Source organism: Haliotis asinina, chromosome 14 (assembly GCF_037392515.1).
Source record: "Haliotis asinina isolate JCU_RB_2024 chromosome 14, JCU_Hal_asi_v2, whole genome shotgun sequence".
Classification (NCBI taxonomy): domain Eukaryota; kingdom Metazoa; phylum Mollusca; class Gastropoda; order Lepetellida; family Haliotidae; genus Haliotis; species Haliotis asinina.
In genome coordinates, this window is record NC_090293.1 from 25034439 (window position 1) to 25062065 (window position 27627).

Below are 27627 nucleotides of genomic sequence, written 5' to 3' on the forward strand. Positions count from 1 at the left end.
GACCTTTGGCAACATGTTTGAACTTTGTGTTAACCTTTGTTGTTGCAGAAAGAGAAGAAAGGAAAGGACAAACGGAAACGAAATAGAAGACGACTATGCAAACTCTTCTGATCATGTGACATGTCATGTGACCTGTGATGAAGTTATTTGTTTACCTGTGTTGGAAACACAGTCATCATTCACGTGTATAAGGTGCCGAATTCGATAGATAACATTCATTTTGTGTCTGTCTGTTAGTCCACTCGTCAGCGTCATGTCAACTTGGCAGTGTTTCGTCATTGCTCATCTTTACATAGCCAATAACATTCAAGCCTTGTTTTTTTTCTGTAAAAAAATTGTGAATTTTTAGATATTTTACATTTTTGATATCTTGATACAGCTACCGTTTTCTCAATTTCTATATGTGCAAGCATGATGTAGAGAGGCATTGTGTTTAAATGTTTAAATTGACTTGTATATTTTCTTTTTTGTACTTTACAAGACAGTATTTATAAGTGTACAGTGAACAAGCACATGAAGATGGTAACCTGTCAGTGAAGCAGTCAAATGAAATTTGATTCTGTAAATGTATTTTGGTCAGTATTTGTGGAATATTGCTTTTAGATAATCATGATGATGTGAAGATTTTTTTGGTCTGATCATGTATCAGTTGATGAAACTGATTGATGAAATTGAATTATGGCCCGTATACTGAGAATTGGTACCTTCCAAAATGAAATTTTGAACGAAGGAAGCAAGAATCTTAATGTTAGTAGGTAATCTGCCTCATTTGGCCATTTATAATATCATTCCTCTGTTTTATGGGACTAGGAATTAATTTATGTGATCTAAATGTTGTCAGTTGATGTGAGTTTTTCACCCTCACTTGAATCCACTCGTACCAATTATTTCTAAGAACACTTGAAATTTCTATTGTGATTCTGGACAAACTTCTTAATCGGTGTCAGTTTTTTTCCTTTGAATTTCAGTACTTGACAAATTGGACACAAAACATACGCACATGAGACTTACAAAATGTATCTTCCACATTTGATTGGTAAGAGTTCTCTCCCCCTCAAGCAGGTTTTGTACAATACTGTTTCTGAATGTGCAGTAAGACATGGCTTTTGTCACAAGTGGGTTATGATATTTTTTCATTGTTTGTACATGTTTCTGTTTTATTGATACTTGTACAAATCATCGATATCTGCTAGCCATCATGGGTGCTTCGGCGATAATTCTGAACTCCAGCAGGCAAATTTTTATATAGTGATGCTTTAGAAGCAAGTACAGGTGGTATTTGACTCCTCTACATTGGAAAATGGTTTGGGAAAAATGTCTCAAGTTAGATGTATTAAAGCAATTCTTTTTTTGGTTGTTGGAATGTTGAATAACTCCTTATGCTAAAGCTAACAACTTGCTCAAGTCAACAAAGATGAAATAAATGTTTTGAAAGTACAAGCTAAGTGGTTTGGTAGTATTTCTCATTCATCAATATCTCATTGTGTATCATCATAAAAACAAGGGAAATTCTGCAGATAAGAAACTATTTTGAGATATATTTTTTCATTACTGATTGATCATTCTAAACATGCATATGTAACCGACAGCGTTGTGTTGTTAAGATGTACGACTGCAGTTTGTTTGATGATGCTTGAAGAAAACTGGCATCAAACGAAATTAGTAACCAGATCATTTGGATGAGGTGCATTTACATTTGTTTGACATGCTACTGTATTATTTTCAGAAATATTCTATTTAAAATGAGTTAAAGAGTACCTGATTTGTTTTCATGACTAGTTAAATCATTGTGTTACACAACTCTGGTCATGTGAATAAAGGTATGTATTCTGTAAATTATTTTCAAAAGGGTATTTCTGTCTGGTGACATTTCTTTCACTTAGCCATTTTGTTTGGCTGTGGCATTTAGTTTTAAGTCAATAAGTGTAATTCAGATTTGAGTAAGGAAAAGCATGAGAAATATTCTTGCATTGCTTTAATTGAAATTAAAGACTACTCCGTATCAACTCCTTTGTTCATCATATGTATTTGTGAAGAAGGTAATTAAGGCACCATTGATTTACTTTGTTGCATTTTGTAAATATTGAATTTGTATTTAGTCCAATTCTAAATGGTATCCCTTCACCTTGACCTCTTTTCCTTCATATAGTGCTGAGTGATATTTTCTTTGAAGTTTTTCCATTTGTATAGAAAATCTTATTCCATTCTGAATAGTTAAGTTGATTAATCTTCATGTTGAGATTTCATGACCCCGGTTATACAAGCAGTTTTATTTAGCTGAATTGTTTTCATGTGCACACAATGGCATTGTATCAGAGTTTTATAAGTACTTGAAAATTTGGCTTGACAATGGCATGGATCCAAGAGATGATACTGCTTCCCAATCAATATTTAGTGCAAAAGGGTATTAAATAGATGGGGTTTATGTAAAACTGATGTGAGCTTTATAGATAATGATCAGTGTAGCTGCTTTTTAGTGCAATATCGACAGTAAGGCTTGACGATGCTCAATATGCATGAATGTGATTATCATGTTCAGCTTGAATAATAACTTTAATGTGAAGTTTTTCTGGAAATTCGTTAGAAACTGAAACCAAGTTAATTTGAGGTAAGCCACGCTAATTGTTTTTAAGCACGGTCACTTGAGTTCGAACACTGTGATGAATTGTTTGAGACAGTTAATTGATTTAGAACACTGTGATTATTTTTTTTTCAGAGCTTACACTGTTACTTGTTTTCAGTCTGTAAAAGGTACAGACCTTTTCGTGTCCAGATATCTTCTATTTAAGTGTATGAGTGTGTCACTATTAGTTGTGTTACGGACAAAGGACACTGTTCAACCAATTACTGTTCCACATATGAGATATGTGAAGTTAATGAATGGTTAGTGCATAAGGGCTTTATCTACAACTAATCAGTGCACAATAGAAGTTTCTTGAACCATTTCGCCGTTTGTTAGTCTAGCCATATTGAAAAGGAAAATATGGACGGGAGTTGTTTGTTTTTAATTCGAGATGTGTATGTTTAATGATTTCTGTGTTCAGAAAGAAACTGACAAATTTTGTAAGATATATATAGGACCAGAGTGTCAGTGTAGAAACGCTATTTATGAATACAGGTCCCTTTGTATTTATTAGTTAAGTCAAATTTTATTTGTGATACAAGGCATGAGGATCTCACGAGTAAGTTCATTTGACCACATTGGGCCTCCGAGAGGCAGTGACATGTGCTAGTGAAAATTGTTGTGATCTTAAACCGGGTAGAGGAGAAACTGGACACGTGCAACGTGTGTGATAGTATTTCACAGCAACGTCACTGTCCGGAAGGAAACATCACCTTCAAGGCATTCATTGATATATGGTGGGTCACTTTTGTATTGTCAGACGAATGTTATTCTCAATAAAAATAAGTTCTACCTGTAACTTTGTGTTCTTTATTTTGTATTTATATATTATTATATAGCACACGTATCAAGATGAGTACATGATCAAGGTGCTGGTATTTTTTCCCTTTGATTGTCACTACATCATATTACCGATCTCAGCTCCCTGGAGATCATGCAAGAGTTGTATGGAGAGTAAAGCAGCGATAGAGCCTGCCTGCTTAAACAATGGCAGTATATTAAATAAGAAACGTGTGTGTTTATAGATACAAACAGTAACAACTTTAAGCTGTGTGAAACCAATTCTGGGGGCCACACCATGATATTGCTGGACTATTGCTAAAAGTGGCTGAAACAGTACTATTAACAGTACTAAAAAGATGACAATCTTAAATCTTTTCTGAAAAGGCCAATATATTTGACACTGAATGACATTTTTAGACATTTTCATAAATATTGGTGAAACACTACACCTTTATTCTTTTGGAAAGCCATTTCCAAAAGACCCAGCCATGGTCCTATGACAAAATAGAAGCATGTTTAGAATCCCACGAGTACACAACCGACGGAGTCTGTGCAATACATTTGTACATCAATGTTAAGAATAGGGACACGTCATGAAGTTTCGCAACCTGTGAAACAAAACGATACAAGCATGTTTGATTTCACATGCACTTATTTGTAGGTGATTCTAACCCAAGCCACCAAATTTCCAAGAGGAAGCAAGATGTCAACATCCATCTTGACAGAAAAACTCTCCTGAGGAATCCAGAAACTTAGAGTGAGTGAGTTAATATTTAGTGTCACACCAGCAATATTGCAGCCATATCGTGACAAGAACAGTTTAATGTATATCAATATTAAAATTAATAAATTGAGAATGTAAAAACCTATCGTTGAAGGACAGTAGAAATTACAGATGATCACAGATGTGAATATAAAACTAGCATGTGAAACTAAACCAGTGTAATTAAGACAAGCAATACAATATAAAAACAGGCTACAGATCACCAACAACTGAAGGTAGATCACCATACTAGGGACCATAGGGTTGCAGCACATTGGCTTCCTGTGTGGGTCCCTTAGCTGGATTTTACACCATCCCTTCAGCTGTCAGAAATTTAGACATGTCTAGCCAAAAAATTAAGACTGGGATTTTTCTCAACAAAGTGAGAAGGATCATGGAAGGTGGAGGGTTGAGAGACGTGCAGGTAGAGAGGTGGGCAGCTCTTACTTCATCAAGGATGGCCATGTATGTATCTAACAGTTGGGAAGTGACTGGGAGCCAGAAAATGGCCGAAGTGGGCACCCAGGAATGGGCTTCATGGTGACTCTGCACCCATGTGACAAATATACTGAACAGCTAAAAAATGCAATTTTTTACAAAAAAAAAAAAAAAAAAAAAAATCTCATAAAAGCAAGCAAAACTTGTATCTATGAACTTGACAAAAAACACCCACTTGTGTTTCTTCAGCTGTTCAGTGTGGGACCAGTGAATGCTTTTTACCACAAGGCTATGCTACTGCCCTGGAGGAAATTAACTGGGTAGCATATGAAAGAGTTTAAAAACATGTTAAAATATTTACATACTAGGCTAGACCAATTGTATTTCTTGTATTACCGATTTTTTTCCTCTGAAAACCTAAAGGCAAGCGAGAAAAAAAAATAAAAATAAAAATAAAATTTCCAATCAAAGTAATATTCCATCGAAATACTCAAAATATTTTACTTTTGGCAATTTATGAAAAGAATATGAGAATGAAGATTTTTATGGATATCAACTTCTTTATATGAGAACACAACGTTTCGGAGTTAATGCTTACTCCTTGGAATTGCACTTGTTCCTTTGTTATTGTTTTACCTGTACATATAAATATAGCTCTGTACCCCAATCTCAATCACCTGATGAAGGAGTAAGCATTAATTCCAAAACGTTGTGTTCTCATATAAAGAAGTTGATATCCATAAAATCTTCATTCTTATGTATTTCACTTCTAAATGCCTTTCAAAGACTTGAAATGAATATGTTTAAAAAAACCCAAAAAGTATTTTCTTGTGAGTTAACATTTTTAGCAGATAAAAACATTAGGATTTTATTTTTTGAGTGGGGGAATTCATTTTTTTTTTTCTCATTCTTGAAAAAATACAGCAGACGGATCCATAAAACAAGAAATAAAATTGGTCTGGCCTTAGATAACTTACTTTGGGGTAGGATAAATTCACTTACAAACCTCCTGTGTAGCCACAGGAAGGTTCGCTGGCATTCTCCATGAAATCCCTTTGATTCTTTACAGAATTCCCAGCATGCCAGAGATTTTCTGAGGGACAGCCCTTTACTTTGAATTGTTACTTGTTTTAAAGTCCGATATAACTTTGTCTTGCGATCACTGACGATGATGATAAAATATCACAATATTGAAAATTTCCAACATATACTGCTGATACCTTGTTTAGGATCTGTAACCCCTTGCATACTAGGATGGCAGTTTCATCCACACGGCTACGACAGATCCCTGTGAAGAATGAGATTGTCAGTATGAACCATGTGTTCAGTATGAAGCAGTATGAACAGCAGAACCCATCCTGCTTGCAGAGGGAGGGAGCCAATGACCTGTAACAGCAGCAGTTAAACAGACAGATTCATACAAATGCATAAATCAGTGACTTACGGTGTGATTAGGTTGCCTGAGAAAACATCCACTTGCAAACTTTGAGATCGATTGGATGAAGAGATATTTACAAAAAAACGGGTCCATATGCATTTCATGCCAAACTTAGAGTATATAAATTGTTTAGTCTGTCAAGGTCAGTGAAGCAGTCATAAAAGAACTATGAGAATAATCACCTTTCCAAACACTCATGGCTTGATATGGTGATGGGTGATCTCTTCATTGCCAGCTTTTCTGTGGGTGAACTCTTCATTGCCAGTTTGTCAGAAAAGCTCCATCCTAATTACAATCTAACATGTCCAGTCCAAACGATTTGTTAATATTTGGTAATAATGTAGAAGGTCCAAAGAAAATCTGATACAATCATGAATATTTAATATCTGAATATTCATTCCATTTGTTTCATTTAGACAGTGTACAATAGCAATAGAAATTATTCTGTATATTGGAAACCAAATAAGCACTCATGTTTTTTAAAATATCATTTTATGCATTTCCATAGCAACAGGTTACATTAATGTCAGTGAGTTTAGTTTTACACCCCACTCAGCAATATTCCAGCTATATGGTGGATGTCTGTAAATAAGCAAATTCTGGACCAGACCAGTCAGTAATCGACAGCATGAGCACCAATCTACGGAATTGGGAACTGTCAACCAAGTCAGGGAGCCTGACCACCCGATCGCGTTAGTCGCCTCTTACGACAAGCATTGGTTACTGAAGGTCAATATTCTAACCCAGACCTTCGCGTATATGGACTAATGTGGAAATGCGAGTTGAGTTCATTTCCAGAACATTTACATTAAAAGTAAAATAAATTTTTGTCTGCATTTCCACAGCATGTTAGTAGATGCATGTCATCATCAGTAATGCAGGGTTGATGCTCATGCTGTTAATCACTGGATTGTTTGGACCAGACTTGATTATTTACAGACTGCCGCCATATAGCTGGGACACTGCTGAGTGTGGCGTAAACAACACATAAAACAAATGTTCACAGTCACTGGTTGTGCGAAAAGATGGGCTTTGCTGAGGCAGTGTTTAAAACACAATACTCACTGGTCATTCAGGGTCCATTGCGACTGGCCATTTCAGCTGGATCACAGGTATAACACAACAGAATGCTGACATGTGCAGAACCTCATAATCTATACATATTTCTCAACAAACACTCATAGAAAATAAATTTTTATTGTCTCTTGAGAACACGGAGAAGATCATGGATTCACAATTGTTTTTACATTTTACAGCCACTTAAAGTAATAATATAGTGTTGATGAAACTGAAAATCCAGATTTTGCTGCTAACAAAGCATGTCCTCCACAGTCTAAGTCTGACATGAGTAACGCTGTATGTTCTTGTTCTTAAATGATTAAGTACACATGTACTAACTCCATGTTACTTAGAGTGAGTGAGTGAGAGTTTAGATTCAAGTACTGATCCCTGGTGTTAGACATAATTATGGCACAGACAAGATATTGATGTCTCAATGAATGAATCACTCTGCAGCTATCACTACACAGCCTTGTAGTCAAAAATAAAGTAGCTGCCATTTACAGTTGTTAATTGCCCAAAATACACCTGGAATTGGGTCTATTAAAATAGTGAGTTGTTTTATGCCGCATTTAGCAATATTCCTGCAATATCAAAGTGATGAGGACACTTCAAACAATATACCCACTTGACCTGGGCCTTTGGCATGAAAACTAAATGCTTTAACCATTAGGCTACCCTACTTCCCTCATTAATTAAAAGGACTTGTGAAGGTCTGGGTAGAATAGGCCTTCACCAACCCATGCTTGCCATAAAAGGCGACTATGTTTGTTGTAAGAGGCAACTAACGGGATCAGGTGGTTGGCACATGTCATCTGTTCCCTACTGTGCAGATCGATGCTCATGCTGATCACTGGATTGTCTGGTCTGATTATTTACAGACAGCAGCCAAATAGCTGGAATATTGCTGAGTGCTGGTGTGAAACTAAACTCACTCACTCATTACTTAAAAAGAGAACAAAATTATCTGATGGTTAGCTCATCCTGCAGCCAAGATAAACTGCATGAAACTGCCAACATGACTCAATTTCAACAGCTACTGTAATATACAATACCAAACAATTACAGTGGAAAGTGTTTTTCTTATATAATTCCTGAAAACCACAGTCAGAAATATGAATGTAGAGTTTGTGATGAAATTTGCAATGACAAACGGATGACACAGCTGAATAACAGATTGACATGAAGATCATGTTTCACATACAAGTATAAAAATGTTAAACATTTCTTGTTTTAACAGATCCAGAGCTTAGGTGAATGAAAGTGTATGTTATGGTCAATAGAAAACATAACTGAGTTACTTTTCGGGGGTTAAAAAATCACATTGCCTGATGCCCGAGACAAGTCTGTTTTCACTTCAGGCAATCAAATAATGTATCTTACTTGTCCATGGGCTACTGGAAAATTTCCACATATGGTTTCAAACTGAAAACAAACATGGGATTGAATTGCACATCTGCTCAAAATATAGTTACTAAATTTTGCAATAATATAGTAGGGTTATATTTCTTTGCCATTTATCACTTTTCGATAAATAGTCCAGTAAACATTAACATAAAAAATCATGTTGATTTATTCAAGTTACTCTCCTAAAATCACTTGCCCTGTGACAAGTGGCTTTGAAAAAAAAAAAAATTGACCCCTTGCATCTGCTTGTCTGGAGCCAGTTTGGGCAACTACAGTTTGTTCTGAAAACATTGATCCCATGAATGTCTGAAATCTGTCACTTCTAGATTAACAAGTGTTTCGATCTCCCACATCTCATATGGGAGTATCAACACAACACTTTCCAGAATCCATGACACAACTGACACATCTATCAACCATCTTTATCAGCTGTAGGCCAGACGGAAGTTCCTCTCCTGCTCTTTACGTTGCATGTCCATCTGCTTACCAATCTCCTCCACTCGACGACTCAAAGTCACTGAAAACAAACACATTATATAAACATTTTCTGCAAAATAACTTGGTGTCATTAATCACTGCATGACTGTCATGTGTTCGTAGTTCATCTGCTTGTATAGGGGTAAGTAGATACAGTTATCTGCTTCAGTGTATATACCGTATATTACCATGTATAGGCCAAACTTTGAAGACCGAAAAAAGCAGTCTGTAGAAGGGGGACATCTTATCTATGACACACAATTAAGGCTCTGGATTATATACAGTGGTGCCAAACTACCAATACTTGTTCGGTAAAAAAAGAAGTTGACTGGGTAATCAAACTCACAGACTTGGTTATACCAAGTCATGTTATCCCAATGGTATGGATCTACACAAATAATAGTAACAACTGATTCAGATTTAATTATTTATAAATCTCAATGAAATTGATGAAATAATACTGAGTGTGTCATAAAACAGATGTAGAAACAGAATTAACATTCTTCATGGTAGATTTTAGAGCAATATTCTTACAAACTGCAGAAAATGATTGCTCTTTGGGAAAAGAAATTGAAAATGATTTCCCAAAATATGTACTATGAAATTTATCAGGTAGTGAGATTGGAGAAAGTGAGTGTGTGTGGTTTTACCCTTTTTCGCAATGATATAGCAATATCACAGCTAAGGACACCAGAAATGATCCTCACGCCAGGTACTTACATGGGAATCAAACCTGGGTCCTCAGGATGAGTGAAAAGGTAAATTTAACAGATTTTAGACCCATACTGTACAGGTGATGTTGATGAGAGAGGTGTGTTTGCTTACCTGTGTTTCTGTCTATCCAGAGCAGTGAATCCATGTGGGCGTTCAGGATCTTGGTGATCTGCTGGGTCTAAACACATAAAGAAAATCTTCAACAGGTGTAACACCACTAACAGATGTAGTATTGTTCTGTACATACATAGCCTGACTCTAGCCCACCAAACACTTGATGTTCAGTCAAACTCTCAGTATCTCTTTAGCTTCAAAACTGCATCAATACTCTAATGGATAAAGGTTCAATCTTGGGTGCTGAAGGTCAGTAGTTTGATGTCACAACTAAAGATATTAAAACATGTTATCTGTTGCTGGTATATAATAAGGATTGTTCTAGTATTAACTGTGTCAGTATCTTGCACCTGAGTGGCATATCAATGTTAAAATAGTGGCATGGTCTCTCAGAGCATGAGCACTGTATTCAATCTAGACTTGTACAAGCAGTTACACACAGCACATGAACATCATGAAATAAATGTAATAATCAGATGTCACTTGCCATCTCACTTGTACATTTCGAACACAAAACCACAAAGACATGATGCATATATTTACTTACATATATTACTTGCATGTGGAGGCATGGGAGTTAGTAGGTAGTATGGACTTGTACGAGCAGCTGACACAAGTGCACGCATGTCATGAAATACATGCGATAACCTTGAATGCAATGTCATGATTCTGAGTGCATGACTTTGAGTGAGTGAGTGAGCGAGTGAGTGAGTGAGTGAGTGAGTCTGGTTCAACACTGCACTGAACAAGACATCAGTTAAAGCATGGCACATTAACTGAGATCGGTTTTACTGTATCACAATCATTCTTTTCAAGAATACATGTTTGAAGGATGATTGTTATGTGTAAGATCAATCTCCTTACCGGGTCTTGGGCATCGGTCTTTGAGTTGGAGGAGTTGAGACGATCGATGATCTCGGTGAGGTCCTGCCCCATCCTCTTCAACTGGGCATCCAGACTCTCAGCCAGCTGGTACCTGAAACACAACACCACCATGTCAATATTTCTATCCTGTGTACGTTTACAGTGTTTGTTCGTTTGAGTGAACGAGTGAGCTAGTGAGTGAGAAGCGAGCGAATTTTAGCTATATTCACACAATATCACTGCAGGGGACACCAGAAATGAGCTTCACACATTCTACCCACATGGGGAATTCAACATGGGACGAGCAAATGCTTTAAACACTACGCAAGTCCACCGCCCCACTACATACAGTGTTTGAAATAAACTATAAGAAATCCTTTTCATTACCCTTATGTTTAAGTTTAGGGAGTAAAAGCAAGGAAGATCATATTTACATTGCAGTCAACAAAATTTAGGGAAGCAGTACAATATTTGAAACCCCTTATGTTAAATATCCAATACAAAGTCCAGCTGCTTGTGGCAGATTTGAATGCATTCGTCATGTAAACCCTATGACTGACTTACGTGTGTTCACGCTCCAGGTCGGCATGCTGTTGGTAGCTGATGGGAGGCAGGAGGTCCAGGGTCTTCTCCAAGGGATCCAGGAGTTCCTCCAGCTCTCGCTGCTGGGCGTGGATAAAGTCCAGTTCATGGTCGAGTTTCTGCTGGTCAGTCTTCACCCTCTCAACCTCCTTGTTCAGTGAAACAATCTAAAAATGAAAAACATGACAGTTGTCAAAGATATTTCTCCAATGATATTGAATGAGAAGTAACTACTACAGGCCTAGAAACTGACACCACTGAATCTACCTTCTCCTTCACATTAACTGAATCTCAACCCAATTTCCTACCATGCATACTGAATTCCGAAACATCATTCTTCATCAAGCCTAGTCAATCCTGATCCTTCTTCAGAACATTCTCCACTATGTTCAGAGAACGTCAACCCCAGTGTATCAAAACCCACCCACTGTGCCCACTGAATCCCCACCCAACACGACCAGTAAATCCCCACCCAACACGACCAGGAAATCCCCATCCAACACGACCAGTAAATCACAATCCACCTGCCCACTATGCTCAGTGAATGGTGACCCACCCATCCACCATGCCCACTGAATCCTGACCCACCATGCCCATTGAATCCCCACCCACCATACCCATTGAATCCCAAACTCACCATGCCCACTGAATCCCCACCCACCATGCCCACTGAATCCCCACCCACCATACCCATTGCATCCCAACTCACTATGCCCACTGAATCCCCACCCACCATACCCATTGAATCTCAAACTCACCATGCCCACTGAATCCCCACCCATCATGCCCACTGAATTCCCACCCACCATACCCATTGCATCCCAACTCACTATGCCCCCTGAATCCCCACCCACCATACCCATTGAATCTCAAACTCACCATGCCCACTGAATCCCCGCCCACCATGCCCACTGAATCTCCACCCACCATACCCATTGAACCCCAAACTCACTATGCCCACTGAATCCCCACCCACCATACCCATTGAATCTCAAACTCACCATGCCCACTGAATCCCCACCCATCATGCCCACTGAATCCCCCACCCACCATACCCATTGCATCCCAACTCACTATGCCCACTGAATCCCCACCCACCATACCCATTGAATCTCAAACTCACCATACCCATTGAATCCCAAATTCACTATGCCCACTGAATCCCCACCCACCATACCCATTGAATCTCAAACTCACTATACCCAGTGAATCCCCACCCACCATGCCCATTGCATCCCAACTCACCATGCCCAGTGAATCCTGACCCAGTACTCCACCATGCCCAGTAAATTCTAACCCACCTTCTCTCCATTCTCCATCACTAGGCGGTCCCAGGCGTTGACCTGTGTTGCCTGTTGAAGGAAGATCTTCTCCTGGTCCTCCAATTCTGCAGTCCACTTGTTGATGTTATCTTCCAGCTGTCTGTACGTCATCTGCTTCCCCCCAGTCACTGCTGTCGTTGTAATGGTACTGCAGACACAACGATTTAATTGAAAAAAAATCAGACTATCCCTTGACATATACTAGAATTAGGACGACGTTTCATTAAGTTCACAGTCTTGTTCTTTAGACATTAACTTGTCAATATATCAGATCAATCAAAATTATATGTGTACAAGTGTCTTTCTCTCTGGCAGTGACTTAAACAGTATTTCAGTTTCTTTGATGGCCATTTTAGAAGTTGAGTTGATAAAGAATCATGATGATTTAATGGATATACAACTTCTTTCATTCTGTGAAAGGTGACATTTCAACATAGATCCTAATGTCGTGAAGCAAGTTTCAGCTATTTCACATCAAATGAACTGAACAAGGGATGAAGGTCAAAAGATGCAAGTCAGACATTTACTACTTTAGATGTACCCACAGGACGGATACTGTGTTGACAAGTTAAGAAACATAACTGAGGTGAATAGTAATTCAATTCCACAATCACAGGAGTTCTGTCATACACAAGGGACACAATTGTGTACAACAGGGCACCTTGAGCACAGGCATTGTGCTGAAAGGCCAAGAGAAACAGTCGATGGCCTATATTTGATCCCACAATCATAGGTTTAGGGGAGTCCAAGGGACAGAACTCTAGCACTGCTTGACTGGGCCACTGATGCCCTTTATTCTTCATTAGGATACCACCCATCAGAAACATGAGCCTTACCTTGCAGCTGTTCCTGTAGTGGCTGCTGCTGTGGATGCTGTGCTGAAGGAACCAAGGCTAAAGCCTGTTGATGCTGCTGTTGTTGTTGCTGCAGTAGACGTCCCAAGTTTAAGACCCAGGTTTAAACCAGTGCTGGCTGTGGTGGAAGTTGCCTGGTGGACAAAATGTCACGTAGAAACTGCTTAAAGGTATTTCAGTTATATCATGGGAGGTCAGCTGAAAACGGGAGGGAAGCCTCAAGTGACACATGAGTAATATTTTATAGTGCCTTGTATACCCCATCAATATCATGACACTGGTGCCAGAAATGAACTCAACACACTGCAAGGGAATCAAATCCCCTCTTTAATACACTGAGCAAATTCATTAACCACTAGGCTAATCTACTGTCCCTAAAGTAGAGTTGCTGATAATCCTCCCAAATACAAAATCAGCATGAACCCTGGCCATTGTCATGGAAACAGGATGAGTTTCATCCAATGTGTTCATGTGGGGAATCAAACATGGTGTGTCAAGGTAAGACAAGGCAGCATCTCCGTCAAAGGGCTACCAACCCCACTAAATTTAGTCCTCCTCGTTAATCAGTCATATTTATTCTGGTATACTTGACCTACCAAAAATATTACCAAAATTTTCTCCTTCATAAATCTATTCATTTTTGCTTTCACATTTCGCTTACCATAGTCACAAACATAATTACCTCCCTTTGAATAAAGAATTTTTTTTTCCACCATGCACAAGTTGCCACTATCTTTAGTCATGGACCACAATTGTTTCAAGGCCAGCTTAAAACAAACTGCCATTCCATTTATGTAAAAAGTCAATATGTCATGTCTTTTCAATCTCAATGTATGATGCCGGAACTTTGGGAACATTTGTGCCCAGTCTGTGCATGTTAGCGTTATAAAACACCTGTTACCTGTATTCCAGTGGTGAGTCCGCCAGTGGTGAGTCCTGCTGTAGTCCCTGTTGCAGGTGTTGTTAAGCTGAATCCAGTTGGAGCGGCTGTTGTTGTTGCTGCTGTTGTTCCCAGCTTTAGACCAGCACCACCAAGACTGAAACCACCTGAGGCTATAACATAACATTTGTGATGACATTATCAGCCATATACAGATTTCTCATTCAAGGAACTATCCCTAAGAAACATAGCTAAACATAATAAAAATCGTGAAGTGTTGACTAGATATTCCAGTGATCAACAGCATGAGCATCAATCTACACAACTTGGATACAATGATGTGCAAATCAAGTTAGCAAACCTGATCATCTGATCCTCTTAGTTGTCTGTTATGATAAGCATGGGTTGCTGAACACCAGTCCTAACCCTACTAATTACGAGTAAGTGAGTTTAGTTTTATGCTTTTAGCAACATTCCAGCATGACCATGGCCCGGGACACCAGAAATGGGTTTCACACATTGTACCCATGTAGGGAATCGAACCCAGGTGTTTGGTGTGACAAGTGAATACTTAACCACTTTGTCAATGTTACACCCCCTTCACATCCTGATCTGTAACATACCTGTAGTAGCAGTAGTTGCAGGTTTAGCTGGTGCAGCTGTTGTTTGAGCTCCTGCCAGGTTGAATCCTCCACCAAGTCCAACACCCAGACCACCAGTTACAATGCCCCCAACAGCAGCTGTAGGTTTGGTTGTCTGGGCTGTAGTTACTGCTGTTGAAGGGCCAGTTGAACCAAATGTGAACCCTCCTGTTCCCAGACCGAACCCTGAGGCAGCTGCTGTAGTTGCAGCTGCAGTTGAAGCAGGTGTTGTCCCTACTGCTGGGATGCCAGTTGCAGCTGGAAGAGGCACAAAAATATACATACACATTGTATCCTTTGTGTCGAAACACCTGGGTTACAAATTAACCAAGAACATCTATTAGCCCCAATAGAGATAACATAAAGCAATGGTGTGGGTCTAACCCATTCCACTGTGGAATGTCCCCAGTACTGTTGGTAAAATGGGGTGATGAGGACTAGGTTCTCATACTGTGATCCTCGGGACCAGTTTAAAAGAGAGTGAGTGGGTGGGTGAGAGAGTGAGTGACTGGGTGAGAGTGAGTGATCTGTTGCAATCACAGTAACACACCTGCTGTGGGTTTCCCAAAGCTGAAACCTGATGTTGCTGTGGTGGCTGTTTGTCCCAAATTAAATCCCCCTGTCGCAGGTGTCGATGTTGCACTTGGTGTTGCAGTTGCACCCCCAAAACTGAAACCTCCAGCAGTACTAGAAGATTGTGTTGTACTAGCAGGTGTCCCTACGCTGAATCCCCCAGTCTGGGGGGTAGCTGCTGCAGTTTGTGCTGTTGCTCCAAAGTTGAACCCTCCAGCAGGAGCTGGAGCTGCAGCTGTTGTTCCTGCTGCTGCTGTAGTCTGAGCAGCCCCAAAAGAGAAGCCACTCGTTGCTGTAGTTGTCTGTCCACCAGTGCCACCAAAAGAAAATCCACCTGTGGGATTAGCAGCAGCAGGTGCTTGTGTTGGGGTTCCACCAAATGAAAATCCTCCTCCTGTTGAAGCAGAAGTAGCGGGAGTTCCAAACACCCCCCCTGCAACTGGAGTGCTTGATGATGCACCGAAGGTAAAACCACCTGCCGGGGCTGCAGAGGATGATGTTGTTGTGGGAGTACCAAAGGAAAACCCCCCTGATGTTCCTCCTTCAGTAGATGCCCCAAAGGTGAACCCTAAAATAATCTTGGTGTTAGTTTTCATTCAATTTAAATTACTATAACTAGTATGGTGGTAAACATCATCAAACCATCACAATTCACGTCATAAATTAGGGTTTTGTTCCAAAAACTTATTCAGATGATATTTATCATTCTTCTCACTTTGTTGAAGGGTATGAAGACAAAAATGCTACAAACAGATCAATTTTGTAGCAGAAAAAATGCATGTAAAACATTCAGATAAACATTCAGATTGATGTTAGCAGAACCATAACATTTATTTTAGGCCCTCTGTATGCATGAAATATGAAATCTGCATGTACAGTCCATTTGAGTCAGAAACTGACCGATGAATTGCAAATATTATCATTGTACAAAACTGCCACATAAATATAAATAGTACACATATTTATAATTTACTAATACCCAACAGCTTTCTTATATTTGAACATTTTCCAAACTCCACCAAACAAGTTGTTTTAGAAACTATCATCATTGAAAACACAAAAGTTGTTGTTTGTCAAAATACAATTTATGTTCTTAAAGTAAATGGTAAATATATATATCATTACAAGTAAAATTATACACATTCTTACTGTCATATTTATGTTCCAGTGTTGAGTACTGTTTTATACAAGTGTTTTCTCTTAGCTACAATCAACAAAAGATACATATGATCAGTTGCTACCAGGCAGTATAACTTATGTAAGTTTTCTTACCACCTGTTTTATTCTGGTTCCCACCAAACATTTTGCGTTCTGTGGTCAAGATTTCAGGTATACCAGTTCAGATATCACAACCTGAAAACAAAGAAAACAAGCAGTATTTAAACAGGCAGTTTAACAGAAACTCATCATTGTAACAGAAGACAATGGTAGAGGACATAATATCTTCACAAGATGGTTCCACTTTACATGTACAGACGTCTTGTTTAATCTCACACCGTCCGTTGTAGAGTAAATTGTCAGATTAACGAAGACGTTGGACTAAATAAATAAGACTAAATAATGTTTATTCAGTTTGTTACCAATGAAAGTGTTGGATCAATGGAGGTATGACTTGACTGTACATATGACTACTTGAGAGGAGGGTCACTAATTAGAGTGACAGGGAAATTCTGCATGTCACATAAAAACGTGTCTATAAGTGTTATTTATGAAAATAAGTAAACAAAATTTGCTACAGTCATTGATAGTTGTTCAAAATGTCACTGATGGTGAAAATCAAGTAACTCCTGTTTTTCATCCGAGAGACAAGCTTCAAACTTCTCTATGCCAGATGAAATGCAGATTTCTGGCCAGCTGCCAACGGTGGGCGGTGTTGCGGGTGGAACTCTTAGGAGATAAACATCATGTGTTGGCCAGTTTCCGGGTGATATTGAGTATTTGAAGCACGGGAATGCATTTAGAACCGACTGCGTCAGCCGGAGGTTTCAAATGAAATATTCCCGTGCTTCAAATACTCAATAACACCCGGAAATTGGCCAACACATGATGTTTATCGACATTGTAAACACAAAAGTAAACCAAAGGGTTTTAGTCTCTGCACTCGTTTACATCTAGTACGGATACAGCAGTGAAGTGTCATCAGCTGGCCATTTCAGCTGGTTCCCATGGTAGCATCTGGAGTTGCTCATTTGTGACGTCATTCTAACTTTATGTCACAATATGATTGAATGACGTCCCCACTGTTGATGACACAACAAAACAATTGTTTGCAGTGTTTCTACGTGTCAGTACGCAGTGAATAGTCTTGCAGTTTCCGGGAATCTAATAAGATTTGATCATGATTTTCAACCAATCAGATTACAGAACACAGTGACTTTTGGTTTACAATTTACAATAAGTATTCCAGTAAACATTAACACCAAATACCACGTTGATTTGATCTTTCATAATTACATCATCATGATTATCTCATTAATATCAGGGCAAGTGGGAAATTAGCCAAAACAAGTTACTTTCTTAAAGTCGCTTGCCTATTGCCAGTGGCTTTCTAAATAGATTTCGAACCCTTGACTATATATTTGCTAGTTACCAGGTTAAACTCGTCTGAACCAGTAAATGCCATGTGCAGTACGAACGTGTTAACTGAAGGCGACATTGACTTAATCTGAATCTCAGTTTTCACCTACAATTAATCTGTTAGAATTCATAATTAATACAATGATGGTTACCTCTCAAGGTATGCCTCGCTACGACTAAATATACATAACACCGTTCGAAAACTTGGGCTCACTTTCGATTCGCGCACAGGAAATGACTCTCAGACGGCAAGTTGCGGTGAAAGGGTAACCATTTAAATCGATGTTACATGAACACGAACCACGTAGGGGACATGAATCTTATTGATAAGGTGTTTCTTTCACCATTCTGGCTGTAGGTTCACTAATATATGATATAACAACATCGATGCGATCTCATATTTAACGACAACCGTATTCTAAACTAGTACTTCCGAACATGTCGCGAAATCACATACGGTTTTTCGCAAGGACGGTTCTTGTCAATAATAATGATATTGACAAAGCTCACGGGGTTCTTAACAGGTATGTGGATGAAAGACGTTCTCATTTTCAACACTTTGGAAATTGGTAAGGAGCGGAGTCTATGCAAAAACGGTGCAGGTAAATTCAAGGGCGAATGTGATCTTGGCAGTTGTCCCATTTATAAGATCTAGTCTTTCAGTACAGCCGAAGAGGCCGTTGTCACCGGGTGCAGCATATATTCTGTCTCTAAATTTGGATACTGATGTGAACTTGATCGCATTATTGTAAACCCACGTTAGAAAAACGATCGCCGAAAACAGTAGTTTAGCTAGCTGAACTACGAAAACAGGAGAACATCAGGTTCATGTTGTGGTTGGATATTAACAAGAGTGAGTGAGTGAAGGGAGGGAGGTTCTATTTCAGCAGCATCAACCTTGTGGACACTATAAATGGGCTTCACATGTTTTACCTATGAAAAAACCCTGTCTGTGGCAAGACAAGCTAATGTTTTATAGTTGACATATTCTTAAACGTGGTACTAATACATACAATGCCGTTCTGTAATTGCGTGCACTTTGGCACATCAGTCTCATTGTCTCTTATTTTTGTGGTTTACATGACTAAACATGCATCATTTTTTACCTAGAAATATAAGTTTTATTGACTATAAGATTCTAACCTTGCATTATCTCATACAACTGATACAATGTGTGAAGCCCATTCTCTGGTGATTTCCAGTTGCTGGAATGTTGCGTGAAACCAAACTCACCCACTCATATGATTGACCTTACCAGTGTTCTGACGATATTGCTTGCTGTCCAGTAATTCTGTGCAGCTGATGCAACATCCAGCTGGAGGTCTGAGGGATGGAAGTGTATACTATTAGGGCCAGATTATTTTAAACTCATCAATGTAAGGAAGAGTGTTGCATATTAAATCCAATGATGAGTGATGAAGAAAAAAGTTTTAAAAGTCTGATGAAAAGAAATTTTCATAAAACTGTCAAACTACTTTCTACTGATAGTAAAATATGTATTTGATTGATGGACAATAGGATTTTGCATGACATAGCTTATGACATAACAATTTCACTCTTGGAAGCGAGGTGGGTGTTAGTATTATACTACTTACAATATTATTTTCACTACGACCGCAACCTTGCTTCCAAGGAAGAAATTGTTATATTACAAGTTGTGTCTTACAAAATCCTTTAGGCCATCAGTCATTTACTACAGCTAGTAAGTACCGGGCAGGTATGATTTATTAAGTCGATGAAAACAAATCTTAAATGATATTCTCTATCTTCTAGTATGATAGGGGTCGAGCCATCCAATTTCTTATTGTCTACAGGCTTCCACAAGGCTCGTTTTGCACTTACAAACATATCCCATTTAGCACAAACTGCGGGGTTTCTGGTGGAAATCTGCATGGTTACACCAACATATGACCTGTTGGCAGCACAATTTGGTATGTCTTTGTTGACATCAACAAACTGATGAGCTCGTCACACACTTTATAATAAATTGTATATACTAGTAACTGACTATTAAATCTTCCTCACACTGTGCCACTTCCGGTTCGCTAGAGTTCTGACAACATAGTTCTGCATCCTGTCTGGTTTTGATGCTAGGTGAGAGTGAACATGGTGAAGCAGACAACCTATTTGCAATTTTGTAGTTTTTCTTAAGAATGAGTTTGGTGTTCTGGTTAAGACTAACCACAAGTATTTCATATGTAATGGTTAAAAGGAGGACAAAAACTTAAAGTTTATTCATTCTTTAAACATTAGGATACCCTGCTGCCCCCTAAGTATTTTATAATTATGTGATTTTGCTAGTGTGCATTTCTCCTAGGTTAATATGTGTACAAAATATCACAGACATACTAATGGCTATGATGGTTTCGATTACTAGTGTAATTTAATATTTCTTTCCTTCAATTTTACAGGATCCTGAGAAATGAAAAGTTTTACGAAAATGTTCGACGAAAAGAATATTATGAGAAGCCAACAGAAGCTCGTCGGCGACTGAGTTTTGAGAGGTGTAAAAGGATATACAATTCAGAGATGCAAAGAAAGATAGCCTTTGTTATGAGAAAGAACAGGGTTGACCCATGGGTCCGGTAGCAGGGTCAGGTCAGCATGTCTGCATCAAGTGTGAAGAAAAGTATGACAGTTTCTACTGGACTTATGTTCACAGTAACTTTTGAAGGAGTTCATCCATGCTGTGTTTGTAGATGGCCATCAAGGAGATTTATTCAGTTAAAAGGAAATGTCCTCACACGAAACATATGCTAAGATGTACATATAGCTATTAAACTTCATCACAAACTTGTTGGCTTTGTTAGATTAATTCATGATAACATCACAGTAGTTGTAGACATACATGTACATGTTGTAGGTAGCTGTAAGCTGAAGCAAGTTTTTCATTCTTCTGAGTCTGTTGGATTTAGTGCCTTTTTAGATATATGAAACCTTGTGAAGATCCAGGTGAGAATTGATCTTCAGTAACCCATGCTTGTCATAAGAGGTAACTAATGATATGAGGTGGCTAGGCTCGCTGACTTGGTTGAAACATGTCATCTATCCAAATTGCATAGATCAGTGTTCATGTTGTTGATCATGGGATTGTCTGGCCCAGACTCAATTATGTACAGAGGGCCATTGTATACTGGTATATTGTTGAGTGATGCATAAAATTAAACTCACTCAGTTACTCAGTATGAAATGACATGGGTTTTATTATGACAGAATGAAAATCTGATTTATTCATTAATACTAGTGCAGTGCTTGATACTATTACAACATACATTGCAGCTCCAAACCTAACATGTTTTTATTTTCAATGTGAAAAACAATCTTTATATGTTTTGCAGATCTGGATCTATGTGTACACGACAATATCTGCCATGACCATTTGACATATTCATGAAGAGTATTTTACCATTGTGGGGACTGATGACATTGTCTTCTTGTTAATATTACAGGAGTTATGTCCCTTAGTTTATCATTCTTATCTTGGCGAAACACCATTAAAAGGGGAGAGAAATGAAAATTGTTCTAGAAGATAGACATAAAGTTCTTAAATAATTTCAAAGGGCAATAAATTTGTAACAAGTCCTTTTGCCAGGTAGTACTGAATGTCACGGCCCATTTGAATCCAGATTTTCTGAAAACTGAAACTGGTGACATTGTGATGATTGGTTGAAGATCTGTCCATAATCCTTTTGTTTCCAGGGCATAACTAAAACAACAGTGCAATATTTTTCAACAAAATAGATATAGATAAATCAAATAGAATCTTAAGTTGTGGCTTTAGCTACTAACAGTTATTGGGCATTTTTCTTTTAACTGGTTTCCATGGAATTTGGTCACAAGTCTATCCGTCTGTAAACACTTGCAAATCAAGAAACTTTATGCATTTCTGTCTTAATTACCCATATTCTTTCAGAGAGTTAGGTTAGTTTTACCTTGCTTTTAGCAATATTCCATCAATGTCATGGCCAGGGACATCAGAAATGGACTTTACACATTGTTCCCATGTGGGGAATCAAACCCGGGTCATATTTATGCAGCATTACTGCATCAGTTGGTAGATATTCATAAGCACATTTGTGCTTTGTGGTTGTAAATAGTTATATCTGTGTTAAGTGTGCAATTGAGGTTTGCACACAAAATCAAAGACATTCAATGCCCGTTCATTCCTGAGTTCACCCTGATTGACTTGCAGGGATGCATTTCAGATAAATACTGTTTCAAAAACTGGTGTATGTTAAGGCGTGAGAGAGTGAGAATCTTCAGTGTGATGTGCAGATGCTTTATCCACTAGCTTGTGTCACTGGTCATGGTGCAGAGGTCTGTCAGTCTGACACCTTTTTGTTCAATATTCCAAATACTTCACGATATGAGACTCAACAAATAGGTTGAAATCATACCCAAGTCAGGATTTAAACTCTAGACTTTCCACTGAGCGACTTCATCATCTCTTTATCACCATCTCTTTGTGCACAACACCTGTGAAGATCCAGGGTAGAATAGGCCTTCAGCAACCCATGCTTGCCATAAAAGGCTACTGTGCTTGTCGTGAGAGGCGACTAATGGGATCGGGTAGTCAGACTTGCTGACGTGGTTGACACGTCATCGGATCCCAATTGCACAGATTGATGCTCATGCTGTTGATCACTGGATTGTCTGGAGACTCCACAGACCACCGCCATATTGCTGGACTATTACTGAGTGCGATGTACAACTAAACTCACTCACTCTATGCACAAGGCCAGTCTTGACAACATATTTCACTGTGTAATTATCATCATTCCAATGTAAATCAATATGTTGTTTTGAGATCACCCATAATCAGAACATTGTCTTCCACTCTGCTTAGCTACAAGGATGATAGGTTTCTGCCATTAGGAAAAGATCACCAAACCACAACTAATCTTTATTGATTTTATTAAGAAACCATGATGTACAGTCACCGAACAGTCTGGAACAAGTGATGCAATTTGGAGGTTTGCATGTGCATGAGGGCCAACACGCAGCAAACAGAATGGCCTGAAGTGTGTTGTTAGTTCAACAAAAGAACTTTGACTCAATTCTTAAGTAGTTCTTAGAACACTGTGATTCCTCAACCGATGTCAATTATCACAATTATTTTGGAGAAACATTACAATGAAATAAATTTCATTGTAAAATGGCAATAATTACAAATTGTACGGTAAAATGGTCCCTCTTTAAAATCTGGGTCACACATGACATCAGCTGGTCCCAATTTCGGAATTCAGCAAATTCAGTCCTGAGGATGACTTCTGCTGATGACAGACTTCATACCTCCGTCATTAAACAATATATGTAACCATGGAAACACAACTAATGCATCCTACTCTTTCTCTTGCAGTAGTTACTAAAACAAGAGCCTGGTTATGTAACAATTCAAAATGAATACATAAATCTGCTCTGATCAAAGCTCTGACATATTATATAGTCAACAGTATTTGTCCCATAGCAAAATATCAGATCATGGTTGCATGAGCTAGTGTAAAACAAACTATAAAATGAAAATATTGTACATCATCCTGTACAAGTAATAAACATGGCCCCTGTATCCATGGCAACAGCCCTACCATATCACTCTGCATAGAAAAGGCTACGTCTTCACTGATGGTTAGTCCTGTTTAACACTGCACTGCTACATACAAATATGTATTGCTTGATGCTTCACTACCAGGCAGATCACTACAACAAGGCATCATCATCAACACATGATTGTTATATCAACAGAGAAACTCTAACAATATCGGTGTTGAAACAATTAAAGCACGAAATGGATTTTCAGAAAGATAGTAGAGCTGATCATTGACATTTCTGAAAAGAATCTTGACAATACAAGTTTTGCTACTGTTGCATCCATTAAGCATTAACAATGATAGAATTATCAACAACTGACAATAATGCACAAATGACTATGTACCCTAAAACAATATGCAAGCTGTTAAACTTTGATCCATACTTTTCCCTCTTCAGTTCATGACTGAGACTATTCAACTTTTTTCAACAAACATGATTTAAGCTCAGATAAAATTCCTGCATAAACATATACATCGACCTGTGACCTCTAAAATGGCAACCAAACATACTCATACAATCATAATAAATGTCACGTCATAAAAACAATACATCTCCACTTTAAAAGCTAGCCTTTGACTTTAAACTGTTTAAAAATGAAAACATAAATAAAAAATATACAACCATAAAAATCAACATTTTCCGACATTTGTCCCATTGAATTCATATTACGGTTCTGGTGTTTCGTTTGGCCTAAATAACACAACATAATCAATGGTTTAATGAAGAGGTCTTTTGCAAGACATTATAAATGTCAGGCACGTCATCATGATGCCCATACCAGAGCCTGCACAGACACATGAAGCATCCAGTCCCGTTTGTACCTTCGTTTTAGACTTAGCTGCCCTTTATCAAGAACAGGGTAACTAGATGAAGACTGATGCAGGGTAAAAATGATGCATTTGACAACTGGAAATATGATAAAACTTCAGAGATGGCCACAAGTTATATATATCTTTGATATATTTGCTTTTTAAATCTTGGTTTCCTGCTTGTTCATGTCAACAGCAGCATAAAAATAGTACAGGACAACTTTGGACCAGTATCAGAAGCTCCATCAACTATTGGGATTTGATTTGGGGCAAAAAAATCCAAGAAACAAAAATAGCTAATAGAAACAGTTCAGCCTCTAACATGTAGTTCAATATAGTCACTATGGGCTCATACTTGTATGCAGGTAAATTTAGGCAAATATGATGAAACTGCGGTGAGACAAAATTCCATTAACACTTAAGTTGCAAGTCTTGATGTTGATATATCACAGGCACTTGCATGGGTATAAGCATCAAGTGGACACAACTTTGAGGTCGATTTCTCGAAAGCCGAAAGCAGGTCAAGAATAGGTGTTGACGCATGAGTCTACTCAAGAAATTTGTTTCACTCTATTGAAAAAGCACATCAATAAATTATATTGCTCTTGTTTTCACCAACAAAAGGATGTGAATTATGCAATAGTGATATGCAATACAAAGAGAAACAAAGATGGGCTATGATACCTGTACACAATACTTGGAATTATAGTTAGATATTGGTCTACTAGCAAGTTCATTCTGGCAACAATGACCCATGCACTGCACGGTAGAGAGGACCTGACCAGCTTTACAAAATTCACCACTGAAAACATTTTCTAAAATCCAAAAGTTTTACCCCAAAAGTGTTCCCTATCAAGATAATAGGTCTATGAAAATTTAGCAAATTTACAATATGAAAATCATAGATTCTGTGCAAAGAAATTCATTTGTAAATGATCCATGACACCATCTATTCCAGCATGGAGATCTCTCCCATGCAGTGCCCCTCCCAGCTAGACATGTGAAGATCACTGTAAGCCCTCCATCAATGGCTTGGCAGCATCTTTCAACTGGCCCTGCTCCCTCTCTCTCTTGAAGGGGTTGTCGACGGTCATAAGGCAAGCAAACACTGTCATCACCATGTTCTTTTTCACCTCTACAATATCCTCTGGAAGGGCATACACTCGTGCACCGATCTTCCTTGCTAGTGAAATAGCATACTTAGCATTGTTCAGGCATCTCTGAAAAGTAGATCATGTTTGGATGTTAAGTCAATTCTACATTTTTCCACCATGAATACAGCTTATATATGTAAAGAAAGATTCATACAGCATACTCTTCAAAAGGCCAACATTCTCTTTCTATACAGGTTATTTGTTATATCTTCCTATGAACCTCTGTTCTAATACGGCTCTTTCTTGGCGCGAGTGTTCAAGATTTCATGATTGCTTGCCATCTGATTTAGTTGTGCAATCAGCGACATTCTTTCAAAAGTGATCATTCGTAACCATGTTCGTCTGCAACAGTTTCCACAACTGACCCCTTACCACCTGGTATAATGAAAGAGCATGTCATCAGAAGACAACTGGCCCGAACGTCTGCAACAGTTTCCACAACTGACCCCTTACCACCTGGTATAATGAAAGAGCATGTCATCAGAAGACAACTGGCCCGAATGTCTGCAAAAGTTTCCACAACTGACCCCTTGCCACCTGGTATAATGAAAGAGCATGTCATCAGAAGACAACTGGCCCGAATGTCTGCAACAGTTTCCACAACTGACCCCTTACCACCTGGTATAATGAAAGAGCATGTCATCAGAAGACAACTGGCCCGAACGTCTGCACAACTGACCCCCTTACCACCTGGTATAATGAAAGAGCATGTCATCAGAAGACAACTGGCCCGAATGTCTGCAACAGTTTCCACAACTGACCCCCTTACCACCTGGTATAATGAAAGAGCATGTCATCAGAAGACAACTGGCCCGAACGTCTGCAACAGTTTCCACAACTGACCCCTTACCACCTGGTATAATGAAAGAGCATGTCATCAGAAGACAACTGGCCCGAACGTCTGCAACAGTTTCCACAACTGACCACCTGAAGCATGATGACAATGTTTACGGGCATACAACTTATGTGAAAAAAAAAGCTTGATAATGACACTAGAATCTGCATCGAATGTCGCCTTTCACATATAAGAAACTGTATATCCATAAACATTTTCATCATTCTTTATCAACTTAACTTCTAAAGTGCCAATCAAACCTACCAGTTCCTCGGTCTCTGCTTTGCTGACCAACTCCCAGTTGACGACGCCCGGCCTGATCTTGTCAATTATTGTCAGAAGCACAATGCCATCTTGGATGGCCGGGTCACCAAAGCTCTTGATCTTGTAAGTGCCTCCCAACTGAAACATTACCATAATTGGTCAGGGACAGTCTCCACTGAGTGAGAATGGTGTAACGCAGCTTTCAGCAATATTCCAGCAATATCAGAATGGGGGATATTCATGTAAGATCCCTGCAGGGGACACCAGAAATGGGCTTCACACATTGTACCCATGTCGTGAAAACAGTTCTCAAAGAAGCTGTATCCTCCCCTGATACTGATCAGCCATGTGAGGAGTTGAACCTGAGTCTTTGGCGTAACGAGTCAACACTATAACCATGAGGTTTTACCCTACCATCTCAGTATGGTCTCAAACATCAAGAAATAACACAAGCTGGTGGTCATTCACGCGAGTATGAGGTAAATGTGACATGGGACTCTAAACATGATATTCCTTATCATATAACACTGTACGTGCAATGGATCTTGTTAGATCTACGTGTTAGATCTTGACTGAAGTGAATAGTTCTTGCCCCATCTTCTAAATGCTGCGCCCCAGGCAGTTTGTATCAGTTAGGGTTACAACGTGTGCCAGGCTACGGTACGGTAAGTAATGCAGTTCATTAAGAATAAAATTCGATAGGACAAACATTTGTATGGAAAGGCACTGTTGGTTTGGTCAAAGTTCTGAGAAGCCCAAACAAAACGTGTCTTTTATCTTATTCATCCAATCGCATTTGCATGAATTGTTGACAATAGCGGCGGCACAGAAATATCAGAAACGGTACCTACGTGAAGAAGCCATCTA

The 27627-nt window shown here is 38.7% G+C and overlaps 5 protein-coding genes across 6 annotated transcripts in view; 2 read left to right on the forward strand and 3 right to left on the reverse strand.

The window, feature by feature from the left end:
- The window catches only part of LOC137262285 (GTPase KRas-like), a 36129-nt gene extending 32707 nt beyond the window's left edge, over window positions 1-3422 (forward strand). Inside the window, exon 8 of the mRNA XM_067800099.1 lies at window positions 49-3422. Within this exon, the coding sequence (XP_067656200.1) occupies window positions 49-111 (63 nt within the window). The 3' untranslated portion in view covers window positions 112-3422. The remainder of the gene's footprint in view (window positions 1-48) is intronic.
- The window catches only part of LOC137262280 (aldehyde dehydrogenase family 3 member B1-like), a 93048-nt gene that overhangs the window by 61351 nt on the left and 4070 nt on the right, over window positions 1-27627 (reverse strand). The window lies entirely within an intron of this gene.
- On the reverse strand, window positions 7224-18365 carry LOC137262279 (nuclear pore glycoprotein p62-like). 2 transcript variants are annotated; one of them, XM_067800092.1, is made up of 11 exons: window positions 18262-18365; window positions 16805-16885; window positions 15510-16100; window positions 14942-15217; window positions 14340-14491; window positions 13421-13572; window positions 12564-12732; window positions 11245-11429; window positions 10681-10792; window positions 9814-9880; window positions 7224-9028 (listed from the first exon to the last, which is right to left on the reverse strand). In XM_067800092.1, exons 2-11 carry the CDS (start codon window positions 16833-16835, stop codon window positions 8937-8939), a joined length of 1827 nt encoding a protein of 608 aa, XP_067656193.1. In that variant the 5' UTR covers window positions 16836-16885; window positions 18262-18365; the 3' UTR covers window positions 7224-8936. The 2 variants fall into 2 exon arrangements, with proteins under 2 accessions (XP_067656193.1, XP_067656194.1); XM_067800093.1 differs by having other exon boundaries at window positions 16808-16885; window positions 18262-18356.
- On the forward strand, window positions 18545-20902 carry LOC137262286 (small ribosomal subunit protein bS21m-like). Its single transcript, XM_067800100.1, has 2 exons — window positions 18545-18633; window positions 20521-20902. Exons 1-2 carry the CDS (start codon window positions 18548-18550, stop codon window positions 20696-20698), a joined length of 264 nt encoding a protein of 87 aa, XP_067656201.1. The 5' UTR covers window positions 18545-18547; the 3' UTR covers window positions 20699-20902.
- LOC137262278 (plastin-2-like) overlaps window positions 23007-27627 on the reverse strand; it is a 42719-nt gene continuing 38098 nt past the window's right edge. The window contains exons 13-14 of the mRNA XM_067800091.1: window positions 26761-26898; window positions 23007-25727 (exon numbers count right to left, since the gene is read on the reverse strand). Coding sequence (XP_067656192.1) covers window positions 25515-25727; window positions 26761-26898 — 351 coding nt within the window. The 3' untranslated portion in view covers window positions 23007-25514. The remainder of the gene's footprint in view (window positions 25728-26760; window positions 26899-27627) is intronic.

Coding starts and splice junctions, on each gene's coding strand:
- LOC137262279 (XM_067800092.1), bottom strand. CDS start 16,835: ATGTTTGGTGGGAACCAGAATAAAACAGGTG. Junction 14,492..14,941: donor TGCAACTACTGCTACTACAG/GTATGTTACAGA, acceptor GTTATGTTATAG/CCTCAGGTGGTTTCAGTCTT. Junction 9,881..10,680: donor AGACCGATGCCCAAGACCCG/GTAAGGAGATTG, acceptor TTATGTGTTTAG/ACCCAGCAGATCACCAAGAT.
- LOC137262286 (XM_067800100.1), top strand. CDS start 18,548: ATGTCGCGAAATCACATACGGTTTTTCGCAAGGACGGTTCTTGTCAAT. Junction 18,634..20,520: donor GCTCACGGGGTTCTTAACAG/GTATGTGGATGA, acceptor TCAATTTTACAG/GATCCTGAGAAATGAAAAGT.